General features: G+C 58.6%; 4 protein-coding genes across 10 annotated transcripts; 2 read left to right on the top strand and 2 right to left on the bottom strand.

Moving 5' to 3' along the window:
• Positions 1-823: 823 nt before the first annotated feature.
• Positions 824-10,033, bottom strand: CHTOP (chromatin target of PRMT1). Of its 3 annotated transcripts, XM_056321798.1 has the most exons (7): positions 9,852-10,025; positions 8,569-8,650; positions 6,926-7,079; positions 3,552-3,738; positions 3,284-3,421; positions 1,821-2,050; positions 824-1,173 (listed from the first exon to the last, which is right to left on the bottom strand). In XM_056321798.1, exons 2-6 carry the CDS (start codon positions 8,631-8,633, stop codon positions 1,848-1,850), a joined length of 747 nt encoding a protein of 248 aa, XP_056177773.1. In that variant the 5' UTR covers positions 8,634-8,650; positions 9,852-10,025; the 3' UTR covers positions 824-1,173; positions 1,821-1,847. The 3 variants fall into 3 exon arrangements, with proteins under 3 accessions (XP_056177773.1, XP_056177774.1, XP_056177775.1); XM_056321799.1 differs by having other exon boundaries at positions 824-2,050; positions 3,552-3,735; XM_056321800.1 differs by lacking the exons at positions 824-1,173; positions 1,821-2,050; positions 3,284-3,421; positions 3,552-3,738 and adding an exon at positions 4,315-6,681 and having other exon boundaries at positions 9,852-10,033.
• Positions 10,034-11,095: 1,062 nt separating this feature from the next.
• S100A1 (S100 calcium binding protein A1) lies at positions 11,096-14,285 on the bottom strand. 3 transcript variants are annotated; one of them, XM_056321808.1, is made up of 3 exons: positions 14,076-14,285; positions 11,515-11,663; positions 11,096-11,392 (listed from the first exon to the last, which is right to left on the bottom strand). In XM_056321808.1, exons 2-3 carry the CDS (start codon positions 11,653-11,655, stop codon positions 11,249-11,251), a joined length of 285 nt encoding a protein of 94 aa, XP_056177783.1. In that variant the 5' UTR covers positions 11,656-11,663; positions 14,076-14,285; the 3' UTR covers positions 11,096-11,248. The 3 variants fall into 3 exon arrangements, with proteins under 3 accessions (XP_056177783.1, XP_056177784.1, XP_056177782.1); XM_056321809.1 differs by lacking the exon at positions 14,076-14,285 and adding an exon at positions 13,522-13,544; XM_056321807.1 differs by lacking the exon at positions 14,076-14,285 and adding an exon at positions 11,949-11,972.
• Positions 14,286-16,090: 1,805 nt separating this feature from the next.
• S100A13 (S100 calcium binding protein A13) lies at positions 16,091-17,235 on the top strand. 2 transcript variants are annotated; one of them, XM_056321806.1, is made up of 3 exons: positions 16,091-16,243; positions 16,672-16,852; positions 17,046-17,235. In XM_056321806.1, exons 2-3 carry the CDS (start codon positions 16,700-16,702, stop codon positions 17,178-17,180), a joined length of 288 nt encoding a protein of 95 aa, XP_056177781.1. In that variant the 5' UTR covers positions 16,091-16,243; positions 16,672-16,699; the 3' UTR covers positions 17,181-17,235. The 2 variants fall into 2 exon arrangements, with proteins under 2 accessions (XP_056177781.1, XP_056177780.1); XM_056321805.1 differs by having other exon boundaries at positions 16,096-16,243; positions 16,657-16,852.
• A 149-nt stretch (positions 17,236-17,384) lies between these two features.
• Positions 17,385-20,927, top strand: LOC130141114 (protein S100-A14-like). Of its 2 annotated transcripts, XM_056321803.1 has the most exons (4): positions 17,385-17,994; positions 18,249-18,357; positions 19,777-19,923; positions 20,031-20,927. In XM_056321803.1, the coding sequence occupies exons 2-4, from the start codon at positions 18,325-18,327 to the stop codon at positions 20,148-20,150; spliced, it is 300 nt and encodes a 99-aa protein (XP_056177778.1). In that variant the 5' UTR covers positions 17,385-17,994; positions 18,249-18,324; the 3' UTR covers positions 20,151-20,927. The 2 variants fall into 2 exon arrangements, with proteins under 2 accessions (XP_056177778.1, XP_056177777.1); XM_056321802.1 differs by having other exon boundaries at positions 17,385-18,357.
• Positions 20,928-22,364: the final 1,437 nt, after the last annotated feature.

The raw sequence follows: 22,364 nt of genomic DNA, 5'->3' as shown, positions 1-22,364 counted from the left end.
CTGCCCGCTCCTGCCGCCGCTTTGCAACTTGTTTGCTACAATAACAAAAGGAGAAGCCGGAGCGCGTGAGGCGCTGGTGCGCCGCAGCCAATAGCAGGCGCCGTGACAGGCGGCCGTCGCGTCGCCAACCAATAGCGGCCTCGCTTCCATCGCGGGCGGGGCGGCCGAGGCGGGCCCCGCTCCCGCCGCCCCAGGGACCCTCCGGCAGCGGCGGGGGGAGGCAGGGCCGGGCGGGGGGTGGGTGGGCTACAGGCGCAGCCGGGGCAGCCCCGGCATCACCATCATCCTCACCCCCCTCGGTGCCGGCGGCAGGCCGGGCTGGAGCAGGGGCGGCTCCGGGGGGGACCTCAGAGCAGCCCCCAGTGCCCAAAGGGGCCACCAAGGCTGGAGGCAGGGGGCTTCTTGCAAGGGCAAGATACAAGGCTAACGATACAGCGGGGGGGGGCAGACTTAAGCTGAAAAAAGGCAGATTTAGGTGGGATATCGGGAAGAAGTTCTTCCCTGTGAGGGCGGCGAGGCGCTGGCACAGGCTCCCAGAGCAGCTGTGGGTGCCCCAGCCCTGGCAAGGTCCCAGGCCAGGCTGGATGGGGCTGGGGGCAACCCGGGCTGCTGGGAGGTGGCCCTGCCCGTGGCAGGGGGTGGCACTGGATCATCTTTAAGGCTCCTTCCAACCCAAACCTTTCTACAAGTTCCGACTCCTCCCACAGCAGAGGATACCACCTTCCCTTGGCTTCCTCCTCCCCCCCACAAAGTAAATTTACCCCTGACCAGGAAAACCCCCCAACCCATTTCCATGAAAAAAAAAAAAAACCAAACCAGCACCGAGAGTCCACATCGGTTTTATAATTATTTCTCCTTTGTTACAACAAACCAGAAATACAAGATTCCATTGAAACTGGAACAGTTCACAGAATGGCTGAACTTAGAAGTTGAGGAGAGGGGGGAGGCACAGACCCCTTCCCAGACCCATCGGGGTAAGTGCAGGCAGCTGGTCTGACCGCAGGACGCAGTTTTGGTTACACCGAAAGGTAACAGATGAATTTTGGACCCCGTGTTTTAAAAGAGACAATTCTATCACGCTTTGCCGCCGCAGCTGTAATTTTATGTTGCTGGTTCCAATTCCTTTAAACAAACACTTGGTTTTCTTGCAGATACAGAAACCACCGGTGCCATCTGTTCAAACACAATGCAAAAAAAAAATAATAATCAAATGATCTAAAAACAAAAGGAAAAAAAAATAACCCTCAACAAACCAAGGTTTCAACCTAGGCATTAACACTGGCTACCAACAGAAGTTTGTGCCAAGTAAGACTGGCACGTCTAGAAGCGCTACGACTAAACCTGGCCTGTTTGCCCTGCTGGGAGGAGGGTGGGGTTTTTTTGGCTTCAGGTGGGTTAAACTGAACTGGTGAGCATCAACTCAGCCCTTCGGTCACACTCTGGGACACGGATGATCCCAAAATGCAGCCCCGGAGCCCAAGAGGCACATAAAGATGCGATTCCAGCACCACCGAGTGCTTCACCCACCGCAGCGTGTGCCATGCTGTGCTGCACGGTGCGTGTCACCAGCGCTGATGTCAGCGGTTTAACTGCAACAGATTGGTGACATTCATGTTTGGAGTACTCAGGGAAAAGAAAAAAGATATAAAAAACAATCAAAAAAAAAAAGACTTCATAACATATAGTATCAAAACATTAAAAGGAACACACTAAAGTCTGATCTCTTGGTAGAACAGGGCTGCTCCCTATTCCTGCGGGTCCTTCCAGCATGAATCAGGGTTTCCATTTTTAGCTTATGGGCATCGACATAACACACTAACTTCAACAACAGTCTCTCGGAACGACTTTCAGTCGTTTGTCTCCGGGTCTGTCTGAGCCATGTAAGCATCCAGCTCGGCGTCGAGGTGTCCTTTTGTTTTAGACATGTAAGCATCCAACTGGTTGTCCAGCTGCTCCTTGGTCAACGCAGGACGTGCCGATCCTCGTCCCCGTCCCCGTCCTCTGCCACGACCTCCAAAGCCCCCTCGTCCCCGGCCTGCCATGCCGCGACCTTACGGTGAGACAAGACTAGGGTTACACACTCCACCAGACCGAGCCTCGGGGGTTCCCCGGGTGCATGGACAATGCAGCATCATGGACAACACAGCACCACAGCGCTTCAGCACGTCCCCGGGGAAGTCCTGCATGGCTGCAGCAGCCCCGCCCCCACCCGCCCAGGTTTTGCTGCACTGGATTAGCTCCCGTGCCGCTTCTGCTTCAGTCCAGAAGCCCAGGCGTTTGATCCACGACTAAGAGCTACGCTCAAGCTCCCCACCTCTGCTGCTCGAGTTCCAATCCCACCCACGTGCTGCGGACTTTTCCCCTGCAGAGCGTATCCCGAGGTCCTGCGCACCCCCAGGTCAGGCACAAGCTCTGGGCGAAGTGGCAATGCCATCACCCGTTAACAGCAACTTTTTCCTACAGACACACTACTCCGGATGGAGAGGTTTTCAGGCTACTTCAGATATAGGATACCCAAGAGCTCACATCGATCAGGATGTGTTTGTCAGGATAAGAAACAGAACTGAAGCTACAAGCCAAAGCTCTCAAGAGAGGCGGCTTCCTGATAACTGTCTGCTCTAACTCCTACAAACGCTGGGCCAATCCCCAAGTAACGCGAGGGAGCTGCTGCTCTAACCAAACATCTGTCTGAAACATCAACAGCTGTCTCCTGCATTTCCTCTCACACTCCCTGCTTCACTGCTGCTCTCATTTGTTGTCGAAAATAAAACAAGTTCATTCACCCAAGACTTGATTCAGTTTCAGACTCTGGATTTCAGTGTATTTTGCAGGGGTTTAGGCTTTTTCCTGTTAAGTTTTTTCCCCTTTGCTAATTGTTTTCTGCCTCTTGGTTTACACAGGCTCCATATCATCTGCTTTACTGCGGGGTGACAGCACAGTCTTCCTCAACATGCTGGGAGATCACTCGCACCCTTGACTGCCACCCAAAGCATCACGCAGCCAGCGATACCTGCAGGAGCAGACAGCTTCGCTGCCACCTCCCAGAACCCCTCTCGCAACACCGACACAACCCGGGCTCTCGGTTAGGCACAGGGCTGGCAAAGCATTTCAGGGACAAGAGCCTCAATTCAGCACTACACTGTACACATTCAGGAAGACGGGGGGAGGGGGCTTGGGGGCTGCATGTACGTCAGCGTGCTAGCCTTAATGAGGAAAAAGAATTAAAGCTTAGTTCTAATTATTCAGCAGCAATGTGTCACGCCTGAAGCTTGTGCGCACTAACCTCTGCCGCCAAGTCCCCCGCGGCCCATGGCGCCTCTGCCCAGACCACCTCTTCCAGGGCCACCGCGACCTCGAATGCCACCTCTTCTCAGGCCCATCCTGGGGGATATACCCCTTCCTCCACGAAGCAGGCTCTGACCTTCAATAAAGTGAATTCAAATCGGAAAAAAATTACAAAGTTTTCAGACCGAGCAACAGCATCAGTCAGGCTGTCAGAAAACCCAGCATCACCGACACATAAGCAACTCCCGTTCAGCGCTGCGACTGACCTCTGAGCGGGGCTCCTCCTCTCAGCAGAGCTCTGGCTCCCCGGCCACCACGCATGGCTCCTCGTGGCAAGCCCCTCTGCCCCATAGACAGTCCTCTTCCTCCCATGGCTCCGCGAGCAAGGGGTCCCGCCGGCCGGCCTAATCGTGCCTGAATATTACTTTTACCGAGGCGTTGCTTTAAGCTCTTCTGGAATAGAAGATTTTTAAAAGAGAAAATCATGCAGCAATCTCAGACTTGCAACGCAAACAGCATGGCAATCACCTATCAATACAAGTGGTGTGGTCTTTTTTTTGTTGTTTGGATTTTTAAAGAATGAAATAGAGGGTCATCAGCTCTCTGCAATATAGAATCAGGCTTCAAGAAAACAGACAATCAAATCTGCTTTGGGAGGGATAATTTGTGAAGGTCAAACAGAGAACACAGACCTTTCCTGGAAGCAAGTGTTTGTACAGAGACAAGAAAGTTGCATATTCTGAAGGAAGTTTTTTTTTCCATTTTTAGCAGTGCTGCTCAGTCCAAATCAAAGCAGACACTTAATCCATGAGGCAGCCTACTAATGCCTTCCGCTCGAAGGTGACAGTCCAAGCAAATCCCCGAGACAGAAAGCAACTACCCCTGCTGTGGCCCGAGCCTAACCTACCTCCAGCAGAGCAAGTGACATCTGTGCAGCCACACGCCATGGATATCATTCCCAGTGGCCTACTGCCCCATGCTGGCTCGCCTTCCACTCAGACTACGGAAACAGCCAGGAAAAGCATCAACTTTTCCACCTATACCATGAAAACTATACTGAAGAAATTGCCAGAACGCCAGCAGAACAGTCATCTTTGTATATCTGGCTTTTGAAGTCGTTTTAGGGTTGGTTGTATTTTTTGCTTGGTTTTGGCTTTTTTGGTGTTTTTTTCCCCACCCCACGTCATTTATGTCCAGCCGCCAGATTCCAGACACAGCTGGCTTCCCTTGGGCCAGCCGCGGCAGCTCGTGTCCTCGAATGCCTATAACGAACTGCCAGAGAGACGGCTCAGCTGCTCACAAAGCAGCAGCTGAACCACCAGTTTACATCCCACCACGGTTAACACCAATCTGGTCTCCACAGGGGAGGCTACAGTCCCCGTAGGCACTGCTGAACCCCACAGGGAGCAACAGTGGGAAGCTCCACGCACGTCTCGAGGACAAGAGCTCTTGGCCCTACGAAGGTAAGGTGACAAGAACAGCCATAAAAGCTGTATCTTACTACAGATTCCAAGAGTTGCTTGAAGTTATTGGTTGTCTACTTGACCCAAGGCCGTGGACAGCTGAACTGGTTCCTCCAAAATCAGTCTCTTCCGCAGCTGTACTGAGAGTTTAAGTTCTACTGCCTCCGAGTTTAGATAGTCATTCGCTTTTCCAACAGCTGTAGCAGCCTATAAAATGTCAGCCTCTCTCCTTTTGCCCAGCCTTGCTGGCAGAAAGGGATGAGAAAGCATGAGTACGTTCCACGTCCAATTACTCATTTATGTCACTTACCATCAGAGTTTAAGATAAGCTGCTGGACTTGGTACTGAAACACCCCAAGAGTGCTCGCCCTTCTGCTCTAGCTTGGAGCGGTAGCACCATGGTCTGCTCCAGCTACTCAGTAAATGTGTGTCTAGAGACACAGTCAAGTGTAAAGGTTTTTACATTTTAAGAAAAAAAAAACCCCAAACACAGCAGGTTTACCTATAAACACTTGTGCATTCAGATGCAGAGGATGCAAAACACAAACCCAGGACTCTAGGACAAGCAGTGCTCCGCAGGAGTTCAGAGAAGTCCTTTCTGAAGCACAGGCGACCGATCACTGGGATCAACGCTCCCCAGCGCATCCAGAAGGATCAGAAAAGCTCCTGGCGATACCAGTATAGCACTTCAGAAAATCCAAACACTACCTCAACTGCCAGAGCAACCCGCCATCTGGGAAGAGCAACGCAACGTAAACCAGGTTTCCAAATTTCCCTGCAACACCCTTCCACGGCCTTCCCTTTTAGTTCCAGAAGACCGTGAAAGTACACCTATGCCCAACATAAAAATCAAATGGGTTTAAGAGCTAAGCCAAAGGCTAGCTCTTCCCTGTTCCTCTGCGGCACCTCAATTCAGCAAGCAGAAACTTTGGGCTTTCAGTTCTGTTCCACTTTCCAGTTGTGAAAATCTGAACTTTTCAAGCTGTTTTTATTTTAAGCAGAAAATAATTCAGACTACCATTTCCAAACCTTTTGTTTAGGAGCTCTGCTAGGCTAACTGGCACCACGGTCTGGTTTTACAACAGAAGTCTCGAGAGATCTTAAACAGCAGCTGCATTCCTCTTTATCAGAGCGAGCCCTGGATATGAGCATGTGTGGCAGGTCTTAAGTATTCCAGCTATCTGGAGCAGCAGCTCAGCTAAGAAATTTCCAAGGCTTTCTCTCCACATGCGATATAATGTACAGAATTGTATTTAACTAATTCTGTAGTCAAGTCACACCGCGCCACTATTTGAACTCACTGCACAGCTGCGAGGCACTACCCCACAGGTTTCAATTTATGCCCTACACACGCATTTTAAGCTAATCTCACTGAAGCCTTCCCATTTAAAAATAGCATTTAAAACGCACAAAACCCCCTACAGTCTGACAACGAGCAGGCCCTAAACAAACAGTGCTCTTCTGTGGATCACTGAGGTTTCTGTCGGAGCCAGGTTTTGTCTGCCACCCCTTCGGTAAGACCGGAGGCGGAGAAGCACGCTGACTGCAGCAGAGATCAAAATTCAGCATGTCTGCTTAGGTCTTCTGCTCTACGCCACAAAGCAGTTTGAGGAACACACCTTAAAATGCAGTATTTATCACCGAAACGCAGAATGATAAAGGCTCCTTATATATGGAGTATCCAACACTACGTCTTAAAACCAGGCCTGCATTCTTGCATTCATAAGCAATCAAGAAATTAAGTTTGTTCATCTGTTCCTTGCCGCCAGCTGCTATCAGTGGAGTGCACCAAGAGAGGGTGGAGTTGGGGATGGGAGCAACCAGCCTCAACTGAATAGTGAGTAGTGGAAACAACCTGCAGCAATTGTAACTGCAGCTAGATTGAGAGATGAAGCACTCGGCAGATCCAGAAACCCAGAATGAGAACATTTCTCTGAAAAAATAGAGAGGAGATATGAACAGCTAGAACAAAAAGAAAACCCAACTCAATAACATTAACCAGTAAGTTACAAAGCGTTACTTAACTGAAGTAAAAAGTGGGATTTTCTGCAAGTCCCTTCTAGGTGTCTCATTTTTAACTTTCAGGAGTGTTTTTCACAATCCACTGTATCGTGAAAAGCCATTTGCTGGTGACAAGGCATCAATGGGCTGCCCCAAAATACGCCACTTTCTCTCACCTGTTTAAGCTTCAAAGCAGCCTGGACAGAAGGTCTATTCTCCATCTGCTGGGCCAGTCTTCTGTTTCTGGCACTGGCTAGCTGCTGCTGCTGCTGCATGGTAGCCCGAATATTCACTGGCATCGGCTGTTTGTTCTTCAGCATGTTAGTAAAGCTTCAAGGTCGAATAAAATGGGTGTTTAAATAAAGCTTTATTACATACATTTATTGGCATTTCATGGTTCTCAAGACTGGATCTCCAGATCCCATGAACCTTATGTAAAGAGTGGTACTTAGGTCACGTCATACGGGATTACGTATTCCTTGTTTTCCACAAGTGTGCAAGAACTGGAAACTCAGAAATGATGTTGTATATTAATTCAGAAGTGATAAAGCTTTAGGTTACTGATTTAAGAAATGGCAGAAGGAATGAAAACAAGCAGTAAGCAGAGATGATCATGACAGATGGGAGAGGACATTGCAGAAACAAAAAAGCAAACTGAAATCTGACTGCAAAAGCCAAATTAACCCCCAAAGATCTGAGAAAATAGTTTAGAAACTGAATGCCAGCAGGCAGCTTTACAAGAGCCACCGCCGTGAGAACAGACCGGGGTGCCTCTGGTGCGCCACGTAACTGGTGCCACAAGAAATGCCACCACCCAAGTGCACTCACTTATAAACAGTTCACTTGGCAATTTCTTTGATGCACAAAGCATCTTCTGCCTTTCAGGGCTATACAGGAGCAGAACATACAGCAAGATGGTAAGCCTCCTTAGCAGCAACCCATCAGCTTTCTCCTGTGCCCTGGGAGCTACACAAGACCGCAAAAGAAAACACTTACAGATGAGGAATATGGACTGACCAAAACAAAACAGGCCAGCAAGCCTTCCCTGTGCGCCACGGCTCATCTTTCCTAGGGGAAGCTCTGAGCACAGGTTCAGGCTATCTCACTGCAGCACTTGCTAGAGCAGGAACTGCACACAAATGGCCCCCTTTATCCGTGGCTCAACGATACTAACGTAATTAACCCAAGAGCGATTAGTAAGAAAGTGAAACGTAACGGCAGCATCACTGTTAGTTGTCACTGTAGAACTGCAAAAGCTTAATGGCATGGAAAAGCAGAAGAATACTCAACAGAGGAAAGAAATAAATCAAGAAAAAGAGAGGGAGATGGAGATGAAGCAAAGCATTTGCCTCTTACAAGGCCCAAAACATTGTTAAAGGGCCTTTGGGCTTGTTTAATGGCCTGCTGCATGCCTCTTACAGGCCAGACCACATGCACGTGTGTCTACCTCGGACAAAGCAGCATGCCTGCTGCAGCTTAGGTAACATGCTACCGTGCTGCAGTGTCAACTATATAAATGTAAAAACATGTGGAAGAAAAAGGGAGGGTGTGAGGTTTCTCTCTGTTGTTATAACACATCCCACCATATTTACGTGTTGAATAGTTTAATATTAACGGCTATGGATAAATTTCTCCAAAACATTTGCCCTTTTAACCTTGAGTACCACATTTGTTGCAGTTTAAGACAGAGGTGCATAGCCATCTGCATGTTTTAGTGAGGTTAAAAGAGGGCAGAAACCACGTTGGTTTTTGGACACTGGACAGTGATAATTAAGTAAAAAAATTTCTTATGAGCTGAAGCTGCTGTTGGCTTCCTCACCGCTCGTTCAGAGACATCTTGGTGGTGCTCTTTAGCACAACCTTCGGTGCTGACTGTGCAGCCATCTTCAGATCAAGAGAACCTGCAAGACATGAGAACTGGATTTAACAAACGGCACGGAGATCTTGCGCTCACTTGACTAAACATCAAAAACCATGCCATCCAGCTCCTTTCGCAGAGAGAATCAAGAATGAGATTCTATTAATGTATTTTTAATAAGTTTTCCAGGCCACTGCCATGATACAGCAGGTTTAATAAATTGACAAGTTATGCTATCTCATGCCTACTAAGTGGTCATCCGTTTTGAAAGTGAAAATTTCACCGCTGGCAGAAATAACGCTGCCAAAATGCCGTCCATCAGTAGTCAGGATGGCACCCAAATGTCCTGTTCAGTGTGGCACCCAGTGGCACTGCCACAGTTCCTAAGCTTTTAGTATCAGCAACACGGAACCCCCGATTTATTTTGAACAGACCTATACACGTGGCAATAAAATTCTTAAGATTACTCTACAGAAGTCCCATACGCTTTTAAAATGTTAAGGTTCTACCTTCCCATTACAACTGCCTCCACCTGGCCAGAAATAAACGATAAGGGGGCAGTCGCTATGCCTTTTTAATATCCAGTGCCCTGGTAGGCGGCTCACCCGCAGTCCTAATGCGGCTCTAACATGAGAGCCTGCCACATACCTCAGGAAAGCAGCAAAGGGATTTAAATTCAGCTGTTACCGACCGTCAGAGCACAGCTCCAGCCCGAGCGCTTTCACAGTGATGAACGCTACCGAAACGCGCTGAGCTCGAACCCACGAGCTACGCAGATCGATTTCTCTTTTTTTTTTTTAAATAATCGGTATTAAATTTACATGCTTAGATGCCTGCCCGAAAGCACTCGCCCTCCAAACGCGTTGAACAAAAGGCTTTCTTTACAATGTTTTACAGCCCATAGCTAGAAAGCGTTTTGGAAAAGCATCTTCCCTGGACAACAAGCCGCAGCGCTGCCGGGGAGGAAGCCCCGCTCCCTCAGGCCCGCAGGCAGCCCCGGCCCCGCCGGCCGAGCACGGGGAGGAAGGCGAGGCCCGGCCCGGGCCGTCAATCCAGCCTCGCCCGACAGCTGCCCCGCGACCCGGGGGGGAAAGGCCGGCCCTGCGCGCACAAAGCCTGTGCGGGAGCAGCCCCCCGCCCCGCAAAGGGCAAGGCGCAGCCCCCCGGCCCCCTGAGGGGCCCCCGCGACCTCCCTCCCTCAGCGCCCCCCTCGCAGCCCTCCGGCCGGGGCCGGCCGCTCTCACCGAAGCAGACAGTCGCCAGGTCTCCGGTGGGGCTGGCTGGCGGGTGGCGCGGGGCTGGCTGCGGCGCCCTCCGCCCGCTCCCGCCGCACTCAAACGGCCGCGACAAAATGGCGGCAGCGACCACAGACAACCTTCCTCCTCCCACCGCCCGCGCCGCGCCGGCCAAAATGGCGGCAGCCACACGTAGAGCGCAGGCGTAGAGCCCACGACGTCACCACGCCCCCTACTATTGGGCAGGGCAGCTGTGACGCAGCGCTCCTCCTCTCGGCCATTGGTGCCCCGGGGCGGGGGGGGGCGGTGCCGGGGCGAGGGGGCGGTGCCGAGGCGGGGGGCGGTGCCGAGGCGGGGGGCGGGGGGCGGTGGCGGGCCCCCTCCGCCTCACTGAGGCAGGCGTTGGCCCCGGCGGCCTGGCCGGGCTCCGGCGGGGTCGGTGCCCCGTTGTGCACGGTTACCTCCGCGATCGGGAGAATGGCGGCCGCCTGAGTCCGGCGGTGGGGGCCGATCCCCCCCGGCGGGGCCTAGCCAGAGCGGGGGCGGAGGCGTCGAAGACCTGAGGAGGCCTCACGGGGCCTCCGGTCCCCGCCGCAGCCTGGCCGGGCCTGTGGCCGGGCTGCCCCTGGGGTGTCCCCGCTCTGTGCTGCGGCAGGCCCCGTGTGTAGGGCCCGGCCGCGGGGTGAGGGCCCAGAGCCGGGCTGGGGGGTCGGGGATCAGCGGGGCCAGCCCCAGCCCCGGCAGACGATGGCGCTGGCGGCCCTGCGCGGGGCCGGGCCGGGCCGGGCCGCAGCGTGGGGGCTGCTGGCTGCAGGCCCGCTGGGCGAGGAGATAAGAACCGGTTCCTCCGGCCCTACGGGGCGCGGTGCCCGCGCCTCCGGCGGGGCCCCCAACAAGTCCTGGCCTGCGGTTGCCCCTTTGCCCGGACCCTCGTGCCCCCGTGTTGCACCCCCATGTCCTGCACCCCGACACCCCAGTGCAGGCCGGGGTCACCCGCCCCGGCTGTGCCGTGCCCCGCGGTGGTTCGGGGCTGATGCCGGGCTGTGGGGCAGGGTGGGGCGCAGGGTGTGATGGAGGAGCCAGAGCAGGGTGGAGACAGGGACGTCCCCAGGCTCTTGGGGTGACCCAGGGTGGCTTTTCCCTGTGACCCCGTGGCTCGGGAGAGGGAAGGCTCCCTGGTATCCCCAGCAGCACTACCGGGGGGGACAGGGCAGAACCCGCGACCCTGGAAAGGAAAGAGCTCACTACGCCTCTGGCTGGGTCGGTGCCTTTATTGTGGAGCTGGATCCCAGTGGGATCCCCCGGGGTGTGCTGGGGAGTGGAGGGTGAGCTGCAGGGGGTGGTGGGGGGCTCTGCGTTTTGGGGACGCCATGGCTGGCTGCTGCGGTGGTGGGGACAGGCCTGGGTCAGGCGTTCTCCCAGAAGAAGGTGTTGCAGGCCACAGTGAGGGCGGCCACCAGGACCACGTACTCCTGGAAGTCCACCTCCCCGTCGCCGTTCTCATCCAGGTCCTGCATGATCTTCTCCACGGCACCCGTGTCCTTCTGGGTCTGTGGGGTGGGGTGATGGGGTGAGCCCTGGGGCTGGCAGCCTGCTGGGACGCTGCTGCGCCAGGGCATGGGGGGAAAGGGGAAGCCTCCGGCCGCGGGGCCCCGGCATGGCCGGTCCCTACCTCCAGGAAGCAGCCCAGCTCGCTCTGCAGCAGCTCCTTCAGCTCCTTCTTGCTCAGCTTGTACTTGTCCCCCTCTTTGCCCGAGTAGTGGTGGAAGACGTTGATGAGCGTCTCCATGGCCCCTTCCAGCTGTGATGCCATAGCTCCAGCTGCGGGGAGGCACCCGCTGCGTTATGGGGGGCAGCCGCTAGCCCCCCTTGCCGTGAGGGGCAGCCCCCAAATCACAGCCACCCCCTGCCCCATCCTCTGCCGGGGACCATCGCATGCCGTGGCCTCCACTCCGAATGCTTGGTGCTGGGCAGAGTGGGGCTGTGGGGGTCTCGGGGCACCCCGCTGCTCCCCAAGGCTGGGTCCAAGGGTGTTCCTGTGGGAGGGGGCCCTGGCCACCTGCCCCCTCCCAGGGCACCCGTGCCCCGGCCAGGCCCTGTGCTCACCTGAGCTCCGCGCTGCGCTGCCCGCCCGCTGCTCGAGTGTGCCAGGCTGAGCCAGCCAGGGACGTTAAATAAGCTCCAAGCCCCCTCCCTCCGGGAGGATCCGATACCGGGGCTGGACAGCCCGGCTGGCACCGCCAGGCCACCTTCGAGGGGGCCAGGACGCAGCGTCCCGCTGTCCCACTCACCCCGGGATGATGCAGGGGAGCATTTCCAGCCCCACCGATGCTTATGGGGTGGCGGTGGGCAGTGATGCGGAGAGCCACTTTGGGGGGGGGGGCGCTGCTCCATGTCCCTCCCCATACTAAACCTCGGGTGCCCCTTCTTGCCCCCCCACAGCTGAGGCTGGCCCCACTGTGGCCCCGTGGAGCAGCAGGGTGCCAGGGGGCATGGGGACGTGTGGGGGGGGCAGGGGGGTCCCTCACTGGGCCACCCCCCGGCTGGCTCTGCCCACCAGCCCCGGGGCAGATCCCGCCACCGGGGCCCTGGCTCCGCCGGTGGCACCGCCATGCCCGGGGTCTGACCCCACGGCGTCACCCGCTCGGCGCCCGCCGGCATCCCCCATCTGTCAGCGCCACGGTGCCGTGCCGGATCCGTCCCCAGCCCTCCTCCCCCGGGCCGATAACGCGCGGGTATCCGGTGTCCTCGGCCTTGCAACGGGAGCCAGCCGGGGCCGGGGGGAGCCGGGGGGGGCTATCGGGTGACTCAGCCCAGGCCCCCCGGGGCCACCCGCTCCCCGCACACAGAAAGGCCTCTTGTCAAATTAAAAAAGCCCCACAATCCCAGCCCGGAGGTTGCTCCAGCAACGGCTGGGCCAAGAAACCAGATTCCCCAGCTGGCATCGCCGATGCTGATAATCCTGGCCCTGCCGCGGCTCTCGTTACGGCCCCGCATCGGGGCGGCGTGGGGCCGATCCCCGGTGCGGGCATCCCTGGGGGAACAGCAGCGGTGCTGAGCCCCCAAACTCAGGTGGGCACGATCGTCCCCCCTTTTTGGGTCCCCCCTCTACCAGGGGGCTGCTGGGAGCTGCCGGCGCAGCGTCCTGGCTTTTTGCAAGAGCGGGGTGGTGCCAGGTTCTTTATCCCGGATTCCAGCCCTAATTTGGGGCTAATTACATCCTGCTCCCTCTGTTTCCATCTCCTGCGCTCCTGGTCCCTGTGGTTGGGAAATGCCGTGGCTGCATGGCACCCCCTCTGGACTGGGGACCCCCCCAAACCACTCTGTCACCTGGTCCCCTGACCCCATGTGGCCACCCCACCATCACTGCCCTGCTCTGGGGTGGGTGGCATGGGGGGTACTGGGGGGTTTGGGGTGATGTGCAGGGTCTTTGGGGGTCCAACCCCTGTCCTGCACTTGGGGCAGGTGAGGTGGCTGCAAAGGGGGTCCCTGGCTGGAGGTGGGGGGTCCCAGACAGAGGTGGAGGTCCAGGATGAAAGTGGGGGTCCCGGATGGAGGCTCAGGCTCCTGTTTTTTGTATGGGGCTGGGAGGGGGTCCTGGGGCTGGTGAGCTCCCAGAGAGGCCAGATCCAGAGCCTGGGGACAGGGGTAGATGGGGAGGGACCCCAGTGGCACTCACATGGCGGTGTTGGCGTGGAGGCTGGCGGCGGCGGAGCCCCTGTGCCCCTGTCCCCAGTGCAGCGCGGCAGCGGGCAGGATCCGGCCGCCCCTTCTGGGAAGGCTTGGCCCCCGGGGCTGTGTCGCCTGCCCAGTCGGGCAGCAGCTGCCTGTGACGGGAACAGGCATCGCCGCCCGGTCCTGAGCTTAAAAATAACCCAACCCCAGCCCCGGCAGTGGGCACGGAGCCGGGGCCACCATGCCCCAGGCACCGGCTGTGCCGGTACCTCCAACTGCCTCCTGTGCCGAGCTCCCCGAGGGCTCCGGCTGTGCTCGGAGGGGCTCTGCCCCACTCTTATTAAACCCCAAACCTCCCTGGAGAGCAGGATTTGTCCAGGTGGTTCCCGAGCAGTGGGACCAGCTGGGCTGGGTGCCCAAGGGTAAACCCTGACACGGTGGGGACATGGCCTGGGCACTGGAGGGGGTGGCCCCGGGCTCTGTGCCGCTGCGGTGCCGGCCGTGGGGAGAGCACGCCTGGCGTGTCCGCGCTGGCAGATCCTCAGGACAAGCTCTTACCAAACCGGGAGCAGCGAGGGACATGCCAGGAGGTTTACACACTTCTTGGAACAGGTTTCAGCCACTGCGACTCCCCATGTTCCACTTTGACCCAGCTAAACCAGTTGTTCCAGTTGCTGGTGCCGGGGCTGGGCCAATCTTGTCTCTCCATCCCATCGCTGGAACATGGAAGAGGCTTTTCCATCCCTGGGGTTTGGAACGGGGAGAGCCACCGGGCGCCTGCGGTGCCAGGGCCGGCGGCATTGCGATGGCACCGGGCACCCAGTTTTGCAGCCTCAGATAACCACGCTCCCCTTCAAGGAGCCCCGATAGGTGCGGTGAGGTGGCACCTGCAGAGGGCACGGTGACCGTCCCTGGTTGGGGTCCCCAGACAAGACAGGTGGGGGACAACACCAGGACATGGGGTGTGGGGGGTGTGGGGCGGGGGATGCACCTGCATCCCAAGCTCTCGCCTCAGCACATGGGGTCCTGCTATGCTCTGCCCCCTCCCAGGAGCGGTGGGTCCCCAAGGCTGGGTCCCCACCCCCTGCGCATGGGGATGGCCCCGAGTGGGGATCTGGGGCTCAACCGGGAGTTGCCGTTTCTCCTGCCACCTCTGATTTGGCTGCATCCTGTCGTGAGGCTGCTGCAGCGCTTGTTGCCTCCTTACCCCGTCCCATCACCCCGAATTCCAGGGGCGGCGAGTCATGGATCCACCTGGCTCTCAGGGCTGGTGATTCACCCCAAACCTGTCCCCGTCCCTGCAGAGCCTGACTCACCCCAGAGGTTTCCCAAGAGACCATCTCGGTCCCCTGACGTGGGGCTCGGCGGAAGTCCCGTCCCCGTCCCCCCGTCATCCCGGGGAGGGGGCCGGCCCGGATGGGGCTGCAGGAAGCCAATTCCTCCCCCATGAGCTGGTGTGACGGGTGTGGGGTGGGGACCGGGCTGCCTGGTGCTGGCTGGAGCCTCCCCATCCCTGTGGAGAGGTGGAGTGAGTGTGTCAGGACTCAGCAGGAACCAGGCTGGTGACAGTGGCGTTGCACCAGGGACCTCCCTGCTCTGCACCCCCAAAACACTGCTGGTGGAGGGCTTCAAGGCTGTACCAGGCTCCCTGGGACCCCACTGCCATGTGCTTGTCCTTGCAGGGGGGCTGCTCACCCTGATCTCACTCCCCATCACGTCTGGTGTCACACTGCCACGGGGATGCCGGGACACAGCCCCTGCGGCGTGTGGGGATGGAATGGCTGGCTGGGAGTCAGGGACATCCCTGCCATCCTCCAGGCAGAGACAGTCCCCAATGTCACCCTCATCCCATGCTGTCACCTGCACTGTCCGCACCATCTCGCCCCGGGGCTGTGGCATGGGGCCACATAGGGTCTGTCTGGTGCCAGGGTGGGGGACATGGCTCGGGGACCCCGTGGGAACGGCGATGCTGCAGTGCAGAGCTGCTCCGTCTCCCAGGTGGAAACCTGCCAAGGCTGCCATGTTATAAATACACAATGATTAAAGGGGAACGCTCGGGCGGTTCCAACCCCCTAATTAATTTGGATTAATTAATTTTTACAAAGCCCACTATTAATAGGGATGATGTCAGCGGGTGGCTGAGTCACAACTCTCACTCTGTGCGGGTTGAGCCCGGCCTGGGGACCACGGGGCTGCTGGGTTGTGGGCTAGGACCAGCCACCGTGTCGGGGCATGGCGGGACGTGAGCGGGGTGCTGGGGGCCACGTCCTCACCCCCCCTGCAACCCCAGCCCTGCACGGCTGCACTTGTGGGTGAGACCCACCCAGCATCCCCGGAAAGGTCTGGGTGATGCTTGAGCCCCGTGGGATGCTCCAGCCAGAGCAAACCCCTTCTGTCCTCCTGCATCCCTCCCCTCTGCCCCGTGGTCCCATCCTGCTCCCCACCAACGCATCCCCACGGCAGCAGCACCCAGGCGGTCCCACGGAGACCGGGACAGGTTCACACCAGCAGGGCTGAGCGCTGCATTTGGTCCGCTGCCCGCGTGGGGAGGGAGAAGAGGAGGACGTTTCCGTGCCCGGGCGGTGTTTGTGCGTCCGTCCGGCTGCAACAGGAAATCCAACACCGTGGCAAGGGGGACAAAGTGCTGCGCTCTCCCCTCCTGCCGCGCAGGGTATAAAACCTCCCGGGGGGCCGCAACCTGCAGATCCCTGCCGCAGGCGAGGGGGGTAAGTAAGCAGTCGCTTCCTGCAGCGCTGTCTCCATCCTGGCCACTGTGTCTCCAGCGCTCGCAGAATGACAGTGGTGCTGGGGATCCCTGCCGTACCCCCATCCCTTTCCTGATGTCCCCCCATCTGCTTGTCTCTGTGGTGTGCGTGCCACACTGTGCCGGATGGCAGCGGCATCACCGAATGGCTCTGCTCCCCCACCCTGTGCCAGCTGGGGGGGACGGGGACCTAGCCAAAGCGATGGGTGCCGGGGGAGCAGCCAGGCAGGGGGGCAGCCCACAGCCCCTCTCAGCCCTGCAGAGCTGAGCTGAGACCTTTCAGACTCGCTGCACTTTGGGCTGGGGAAGGTGCCCCTTGACGCACCCCAGGCATCACCTCCCTGGGACACCCCTTTGCCTCAACCCCCCTCTCAGCTCATCTCCCTGCAGCCCTGGGCCACTGCCGTGCCCTGGCATCATGGCCACGGGCGAGCTGACCGAGCTGGAGATGGCCATTGAGAAGATTGTCACCATCTTTTTCACCTACGCGGGGAAGGAGGGCAAGAAGGGCACGCTGACAGTCAACGAGTTCAAGGAGTTGGTCCAGCTCCAGCTGCCCAACCTGATGAAGGTGAGGCAAGGGGCTGCATGTGTGGGGTGGCTGGGGGGGCAGCTGGGTCCTTCTGGGTCCTCCCAAGCTGGGGGGCTGCTCCCGGTACCCTGAGACTTGCAAGCAAGAGCGAGCAGCAGCCCCTGCTCCCCCATCCCCATCCTGTTCGCTGGGGACCGGGATGCAGCCGAGCCTCCCCTCGTCCTCCCCACAGGACGTCCCCTCCCTGGAGGAGAAGATGAGCGAGCTGGATATGAACAATGATGAGGAGCTGAAATTTGGCGAGTACTGGCGGCTGATCGGGGAGCTGGCAAAGGCCATGCGGAGGGAGAAAGCAGGGAAGAAGTGACGGGGCTGGTGGGGACGCTCAGCTGCTGTGGAGCTAATAAAAGAGGTTTCCCTGAGCCTGAGCATCACTGCTGTTCTTAGCGGGGGGCTCCTGATTTGGCCAGCCCACCTCCTCCCCTGCCTGCGTCTGTGCCCGGGGACCAGCCCAACACGAGTGGTGGCTTGGGGCTCACTCTGCACTGGGGTGGCTTCTGTGGGGAACCTGCGACGGATGGGGTCATTCCCAAATGGCCCTTGTGCTGGTCTGGCGTGCAGGGTGCCACCCTGCGCCCCACAAACACCTTCCTGCTGGGCTGTGGGGTTTAGTGGAACCCCAATGGATGGCAAAGATGTGGCTGGGACTAGGGTGGGGCTCAGGAGCACCTCCAGCACCGATGCCGCAGCGGCCACCACCTCTGTAGCATCAATGCCTATTGTCCCTGGGGTCCTGGTGGCACAGGGGACATGCATGCACTGGCACAGCACCCCTAACCAAGCTCCCAGTCCCCGCATTTTGCTCTCACATCCTGGTGTTGTTGGGAAATGGTGAGATCCCCACCATGGGATGACCCATCCCTGAGCCAGCCGGTGCCCGGTGCCCGTTCCCACACGGTGCTGGCTGGCTGTGCCGGGCCGGGCTGGATGGGGAACCATCACTGTGGCCGGGAAGGAGGCGTTTCCCAGCCCCACGCTGGCCCTGGGCCAGGCTCCGAAATGAGACGCCTTGCACCACACCGCAGCTGGCGGCGCGCAGGGAGCTCCCACTCACACCTCCCCGTGGTATAAAACCCCGGCGTGCCACAGCCCGCGCAGATCCAGGAGAGCCCGTGGAGCAGGTAAGTGGCCCATCTGCCACCACGGGATGGGGGTCTGTGCCCAGGGGTCCCACCGCCCCTCCACACCACCCCTGCTCCCACGCTTGGCTCTGCCACGACTTGCTGCTGAGGCAGGGACGCTCCTGCTGCTGGGACATGTCCCAGCAGCTCACCGCATCCTGGGGCTTCTTCCTCACCCTGCGCTCAGTCCCGGTGCTGAAGGAGGGGAAACTCCCCCCAAGCCGAGAGCTGAGCCTGGCTTTCTTCCCCGCCAGCTCCTCCAGACCCCACCGGAGAAGACAGCCCCCCAGCCTCAGCCACCAAGGATCTACAGACGCCGCGAGGACCAGCATGGGCCAGTGCAACTGCCGCAAGAAGCGCAAGGTGCATGAGCGACACTGCGGCACTGGGAGGGCCGGGACCCCTGGCGTGGTGCGGGGCACAGGGGTGACCCCCCCACGGCCCCATCCCTCAGAGCACAGCCCTGGGGCACGGGGTGACTCAGAGCAGCGCAGCTGGGCCAGCCCAGACTCCAGCAGAGGAGCTGGGGGGGTGTTTCAGGGTTCGGCAACACTGCCCCAGTGCTGGGCAAGGGGACCTGGTGCTGCAGGCTTGGAGCCGCTTGAAAGCTCAGGGAACTGGGCAGCTTTCTCCAGCTCCTGTGGACTCACCTTTGGGAGCTGCATTCGCTCCTTGCAACCTCTCCAAGGATGCCAACAGCAGGAAGGCTTCTATTTTCCTCGGCTTTCAAATGGGAGGTGCCCAGCCCACTCCCCTTTACACCTGTGGAGGATTTGGCCCCAGCCAGCTGAGCCAGGGCACTGGGCTGAGGCTCTGAAGATTGCTGGGTTCTTCCTAATGGGCATCGCCTGATGTGGTTTAGTAGTGTTTCAAGGGGAAACCACAGATGCTGAGTGATTCACCATCGTTTCCCTTCAAGTGCAGCTTTGGCTAATTAGCCCGAGTGGCCGGGGAGCCAAGCGTGTGGGTCAGGCTGGTCTCTGCCCCCCACCCAGCTGGGGGAAGGGGTCTGCAGCCCCGATGGGGAGGGAGACGGGCTTCTGTCACCGCCAAGCCCCATCCTGGCAGGCGCCCGAGTTGTCCTGGGCACTGACTCATGCCGCCATCCACCGCTTGTGCAAAGGAGAGGAAGAACCAGTCTGGACGGCCGTGGCGGCCCCCGCGCGCCGTGGGTGTAGTGCCTGGAGACGCCGGGGTGGCTGAGCTTCACTGGCCCCGGGCAGGGAGAAGTCCGGGCAAGCAGAGACGGGGGGTGACACGTCTGTGGGGAGAGGTGTCACCTCGAGGTGGAGGGGTATGGCAGCTACAGGGGGTACTGCAGCTAGGCAGAGCCTGTATGGAGGGATGCAACATCTGGGCAGTGGGTTGGATGCAACATCTGGATGGCGGAGTCTTACATCTGCATGGCGTGGTGTCATGTCTGTGTGGAGTGGTCTTGCATCTGTACGGGGGGTGTGTCTCGCATCTGTACAGCGGGGTCTGACATCTGTAGAGGGGGTCTCACACCTGCGCAGTGAGGTGCCACATCTGTGCAGAGGGTCTCACATCTGCACGGTGAGGTCTCACATCAGCTCAGGGGGTCTCACATCGGCACAGAGGGCTGTCGTGTTGATAAGGAGGTTTATCACATCATTGCAGAGGGGTTGAGCATCTGCAGAGAGCACTGGCACAGCTGCTCGGGGAGTGTCCCATCTACTCGGGGGCTTGTCCTCGCCATCCGGGGGATGTCCCATCCACCCGGCGAGGTGTCCCACCGGCGCTCATCCTCTCTTCCCCGTGCAGGACTGCCAGGAGCTCACCGATGTGGAGCGGGCCATCGAGACCGTCATCAACCAGTTCCACTGCTATGCAGTGAAGGGGCAGAAGGAGTATCTGACGCCTAACGAGATGCAGGAGCTGGTGGTACAGAAGCTGCCCCACCTGGGGAAGGTGAGGGCAGAGCCCAGGGATGGGCAGGGGGAGCTGGGGTGGGCACGGGCTGCCTGCGGGACCCTGCCGCCCCATCACCCCGATGCTTTTTTCCACCCCTGCTGCAGTGCGTTGGACCACTGGACGAGAAGATCGAATGCATGGGAGACCCTGACGAAGCCAAGCTGGAGTTCGGAGAGTACTGGGACATGATGGGGGACGCAGCCAAGGGCTGCCGGAGGAAGTAGAGGGTGGTGGGAGACGGGAAGGCGCCCGAGGCCTCAGGCTCTGCACCGAGAAACGTGAGAGGCTGCTGGTCCCGGTGGGATGCGCCTGGGAAAATGCAGCGTTGCCCCTGAGGGGGCTCGTCTCCTCCCCGCGTCCCCAGCCAGGGCAGAGGGATCCCCCTCCCCGGCTCCATCCCTGCCCTCTCTCGACTCTCCTTCCCGTCAGGAAACCTCCCTTCCCATCCCCAGCTCTGGCCCGTGCCGCGGCGGGAGGGAGGTGGCAAGGGGGTTCCTGGCTCTGGCTCTGGAGCTGCCTTTCTCCATCCTTTGCTCCAGAGACTTTACCCCCAGAGCTGTCCCACCTCTGGCCCTGAAAACCCTCCAGTTGCAGGTCCCCCAGCCCCAGAGCATCGCAGTGAGAGGGACTTGGCTCCTTTCCCCCCAAATCCCTTGGATGTGCAGGCTCGTCCCCCCGGCCCTGTGCCCTGCCACCCGACGGGAGCCCCTTTGCCACAGTTCTGCCTTCGAGCACCTCGGGGGCCATCCCGGGCTCCAGGCCGGTATCGACACTGCTGCGCATGGCCTGGGTGTATTCCCTGCTCTGCCTCCGGTGCAGGGACTGTGGTGCCCTGCGCCTGCCCAGGTTTCGGGGTGCCACCTGCATGGTGCTCCCCCACCTGCCCCTCTCCAGGGATGCTGGCCCCTGGCTGGCGGCTGGGCTCGGGGCTGGGATGGTGGCGGGTTGTTATCAGCTTGCGTCACTTGCAACCATTTTTGTATAAATTAATAAAGGAAAACACTGGAAAAAAAAATCAGGATGGGGTGACCTCATTTGTCCTTTGTGGGAGAGGGAAAGCAGGGGCAAGGAGGGACAGGGCTGCAGCTACTGCGGCTCTGAGCATCGCTTGCTGCTGGGTTGCACAGCCCTGCTGGCCTCAGTCCGGAGTGTGCAGGTGCAAGGGATGCTGTGGGTGTGCAAGGGATGCTGCAGATATGCACAGGATGCTGCGGGTGTGCACGGTCTTGTGGGCGTGCATGAGCAGTGTGAGTGTGCGCGGTGCTGCGGTGGCCATGGTGCTGGGGGTGCGTGTGGCACCGTGGGGGTGTGTGGGCACTGCAGGTGTGCACGGTGCTCTGGGTGTGCATGGCACTGAGGGTGTGCATGGGCCTCTGCACATGCCCCATTCCTGGGGTGGTTCCTGCCCTGGGGTCCCCATTGCAGGGACCCCACAAGCAGAGCCAGGGCCACGTCTCCGGAGCGGGTACCCTGGGGGCTTTGGGCATTTGGCTCTGTGCTGGGATGGAGGGAACTCGGGGGAGACCCCGAAGTCCTGGGCTCAGAAAGACCCAAGAGCCGTGAAACAAGCAGCGAGCTCCCACCTGTGCCAGGAGAGCATGGGATTTCTGTGTAATTACAGCAAATTAGAAAACAGTAAATGCCACAAAGCGGTGGCTCACTGGGATGAAGCAATTAGCTCAGGCACCAAGTGCATGGAGGGTGAATAAATGGCCTTGAGAGGGTGCAGGGCACCTGCTGAGCCCGGTTATCCCCCCGTTCTGCTGCCATCGCGGGACCCTTCCTGCTGAGCTCTGTGTCCCTGAGGTGCCCGTGGGCATCCCTGGAGGTGCGATGGGGACGGGGACCCCAAAAAGGCAGAAGATGCGGGCACCTCAGCAGCACCTGCATCACCTTGCTGGGCTCTGTGCTGTGGAGAAAGAAAGAAAAAAAATAATAAAATGAACAAACCAAAACTGAACCAAACCCCAGAGAAAGATGATAAAATCCGAGGCTGGGCCAGGGTGGCAGGTCCTCCTGGGCTGGCAGCCGGCACGGCAGCACCGACACCGCGGCTCGGCCACAGGCCACCCTCTGTCTCCTCTCACCTTGGGGTGGATTTCACAACGAGAATGACTATTTATTGTTCCTGCCTTGGAAATAAATACATGGAAATTAGGCAGAAAGGTGTGGTGTGCATTTAATTAGAGACAGGAAATGTGTCAAATGGTTGGGGTGATGGGGGGGAAAGGGGAGCCGGGGCTCCTGGATCCTCTTCCCAACACTGGGCTGGGAATGTGCCGTGGGAGTGGGGACTCCTGGGTCCTATTTCTGGTTTGGTGACCGGATCCCCAGCGTGATGGTGTGCTGTCAGGAGGATGGCAATTCCTGTGGCGTGAGCCATCCTCGGTAAGTACCTGTTGTTTCTGGGAAGTCCTCGGAGATGGTAGGAACAGCTC

Source organism: Falco biarmicus, chromosome 19, assembly GCF_023638135.1.
Source record: "Falco biarmicus isolate bFalBia1 chromosome 19, bFalBia1.pri, whole genome shotgun sequence".
NCBI lineage: Eukaryota > Metazoa > Chordata > Aves > Falconiformes > Falconidae > Falco > Falco biarmicus.
Note: the sequence above shows the minus strand (reverse complement) of the source record. Positions and strands in the feature narration are given on the sequence as shown.

Bases quoted from the DNA above. Each gene is read 5' to 3' on its own strand.
- LOC130141114 (XM_056321802.1), top strand. From the start codon at position 18,130: ATGTCCCAGCAGCTCACCGCATCCTGGGGCTTCTTCCTCACCCTGCGC. The intron at 18,358-19,776 runs GTGCATGAGCGA...TTCCCCGTGCAG, and splicing joins ACTGCCGCAAGAAGCGCAAG to GACTGCCAGGAGCTCACCGA. The intron at 19,924-20,030 runs GTGAGGGCAGAG...CCCCTGCTGCAG, and splicing joins AGCTGCCCCACCTGGGGAAG to TGCGTTGGACCACTGGACGA.
- CHTOP (XM_056321798.1), bottom strand. From the start codon at position 8,633: ATGGCTGCACAGTCAGCACCGAAGGTTGTGCTAAAGAGCACCACCAAG. The intron at 7,080-8,568 runs GTGAGGAAGCCA...TCGACCTTGAAG, and splicing joins AAGATGTCTCTGAACGAGCG to CTTTACTAACATGCTGAAGA. The intron at 3,422-3,551 runs GTCAGTCGCAGC...ACTTTATTGAAG, and splicing joins AGGAGGAGCCCCGCTCAGAG to GTCAGAGCCTGCTTCGTGGA.
- S100A1 (XM_056321808.1), bottom strand. From the start codon at position 11,655: ATGGCATCACAGCTGGAAGGGGCCATGGAGACGCTCATCAACGTCTTC. The intron at 11,393-11,514 runs GTAGGGACCGGC...CCCACCCCACAG, and splicing joins AGCTGGGCTGCTTCCTGGAG to ACCCAGAAGGACACGGGTGC.
- S100A13 (XM_056321806.1), top strand. From the start codon at position 16,700: ATGGCCACGGGCGAGCTGACCGAGCTGGAGATGGCCATTGAGAAGATT. The intron at 16,853-17,045 runs GTGAGGCAAGGG...TCCTCCCCACAG, and splicing joins AGCTGCCCAACCTGATGAAG to GACGTCCCCTCCCTGGAGGA.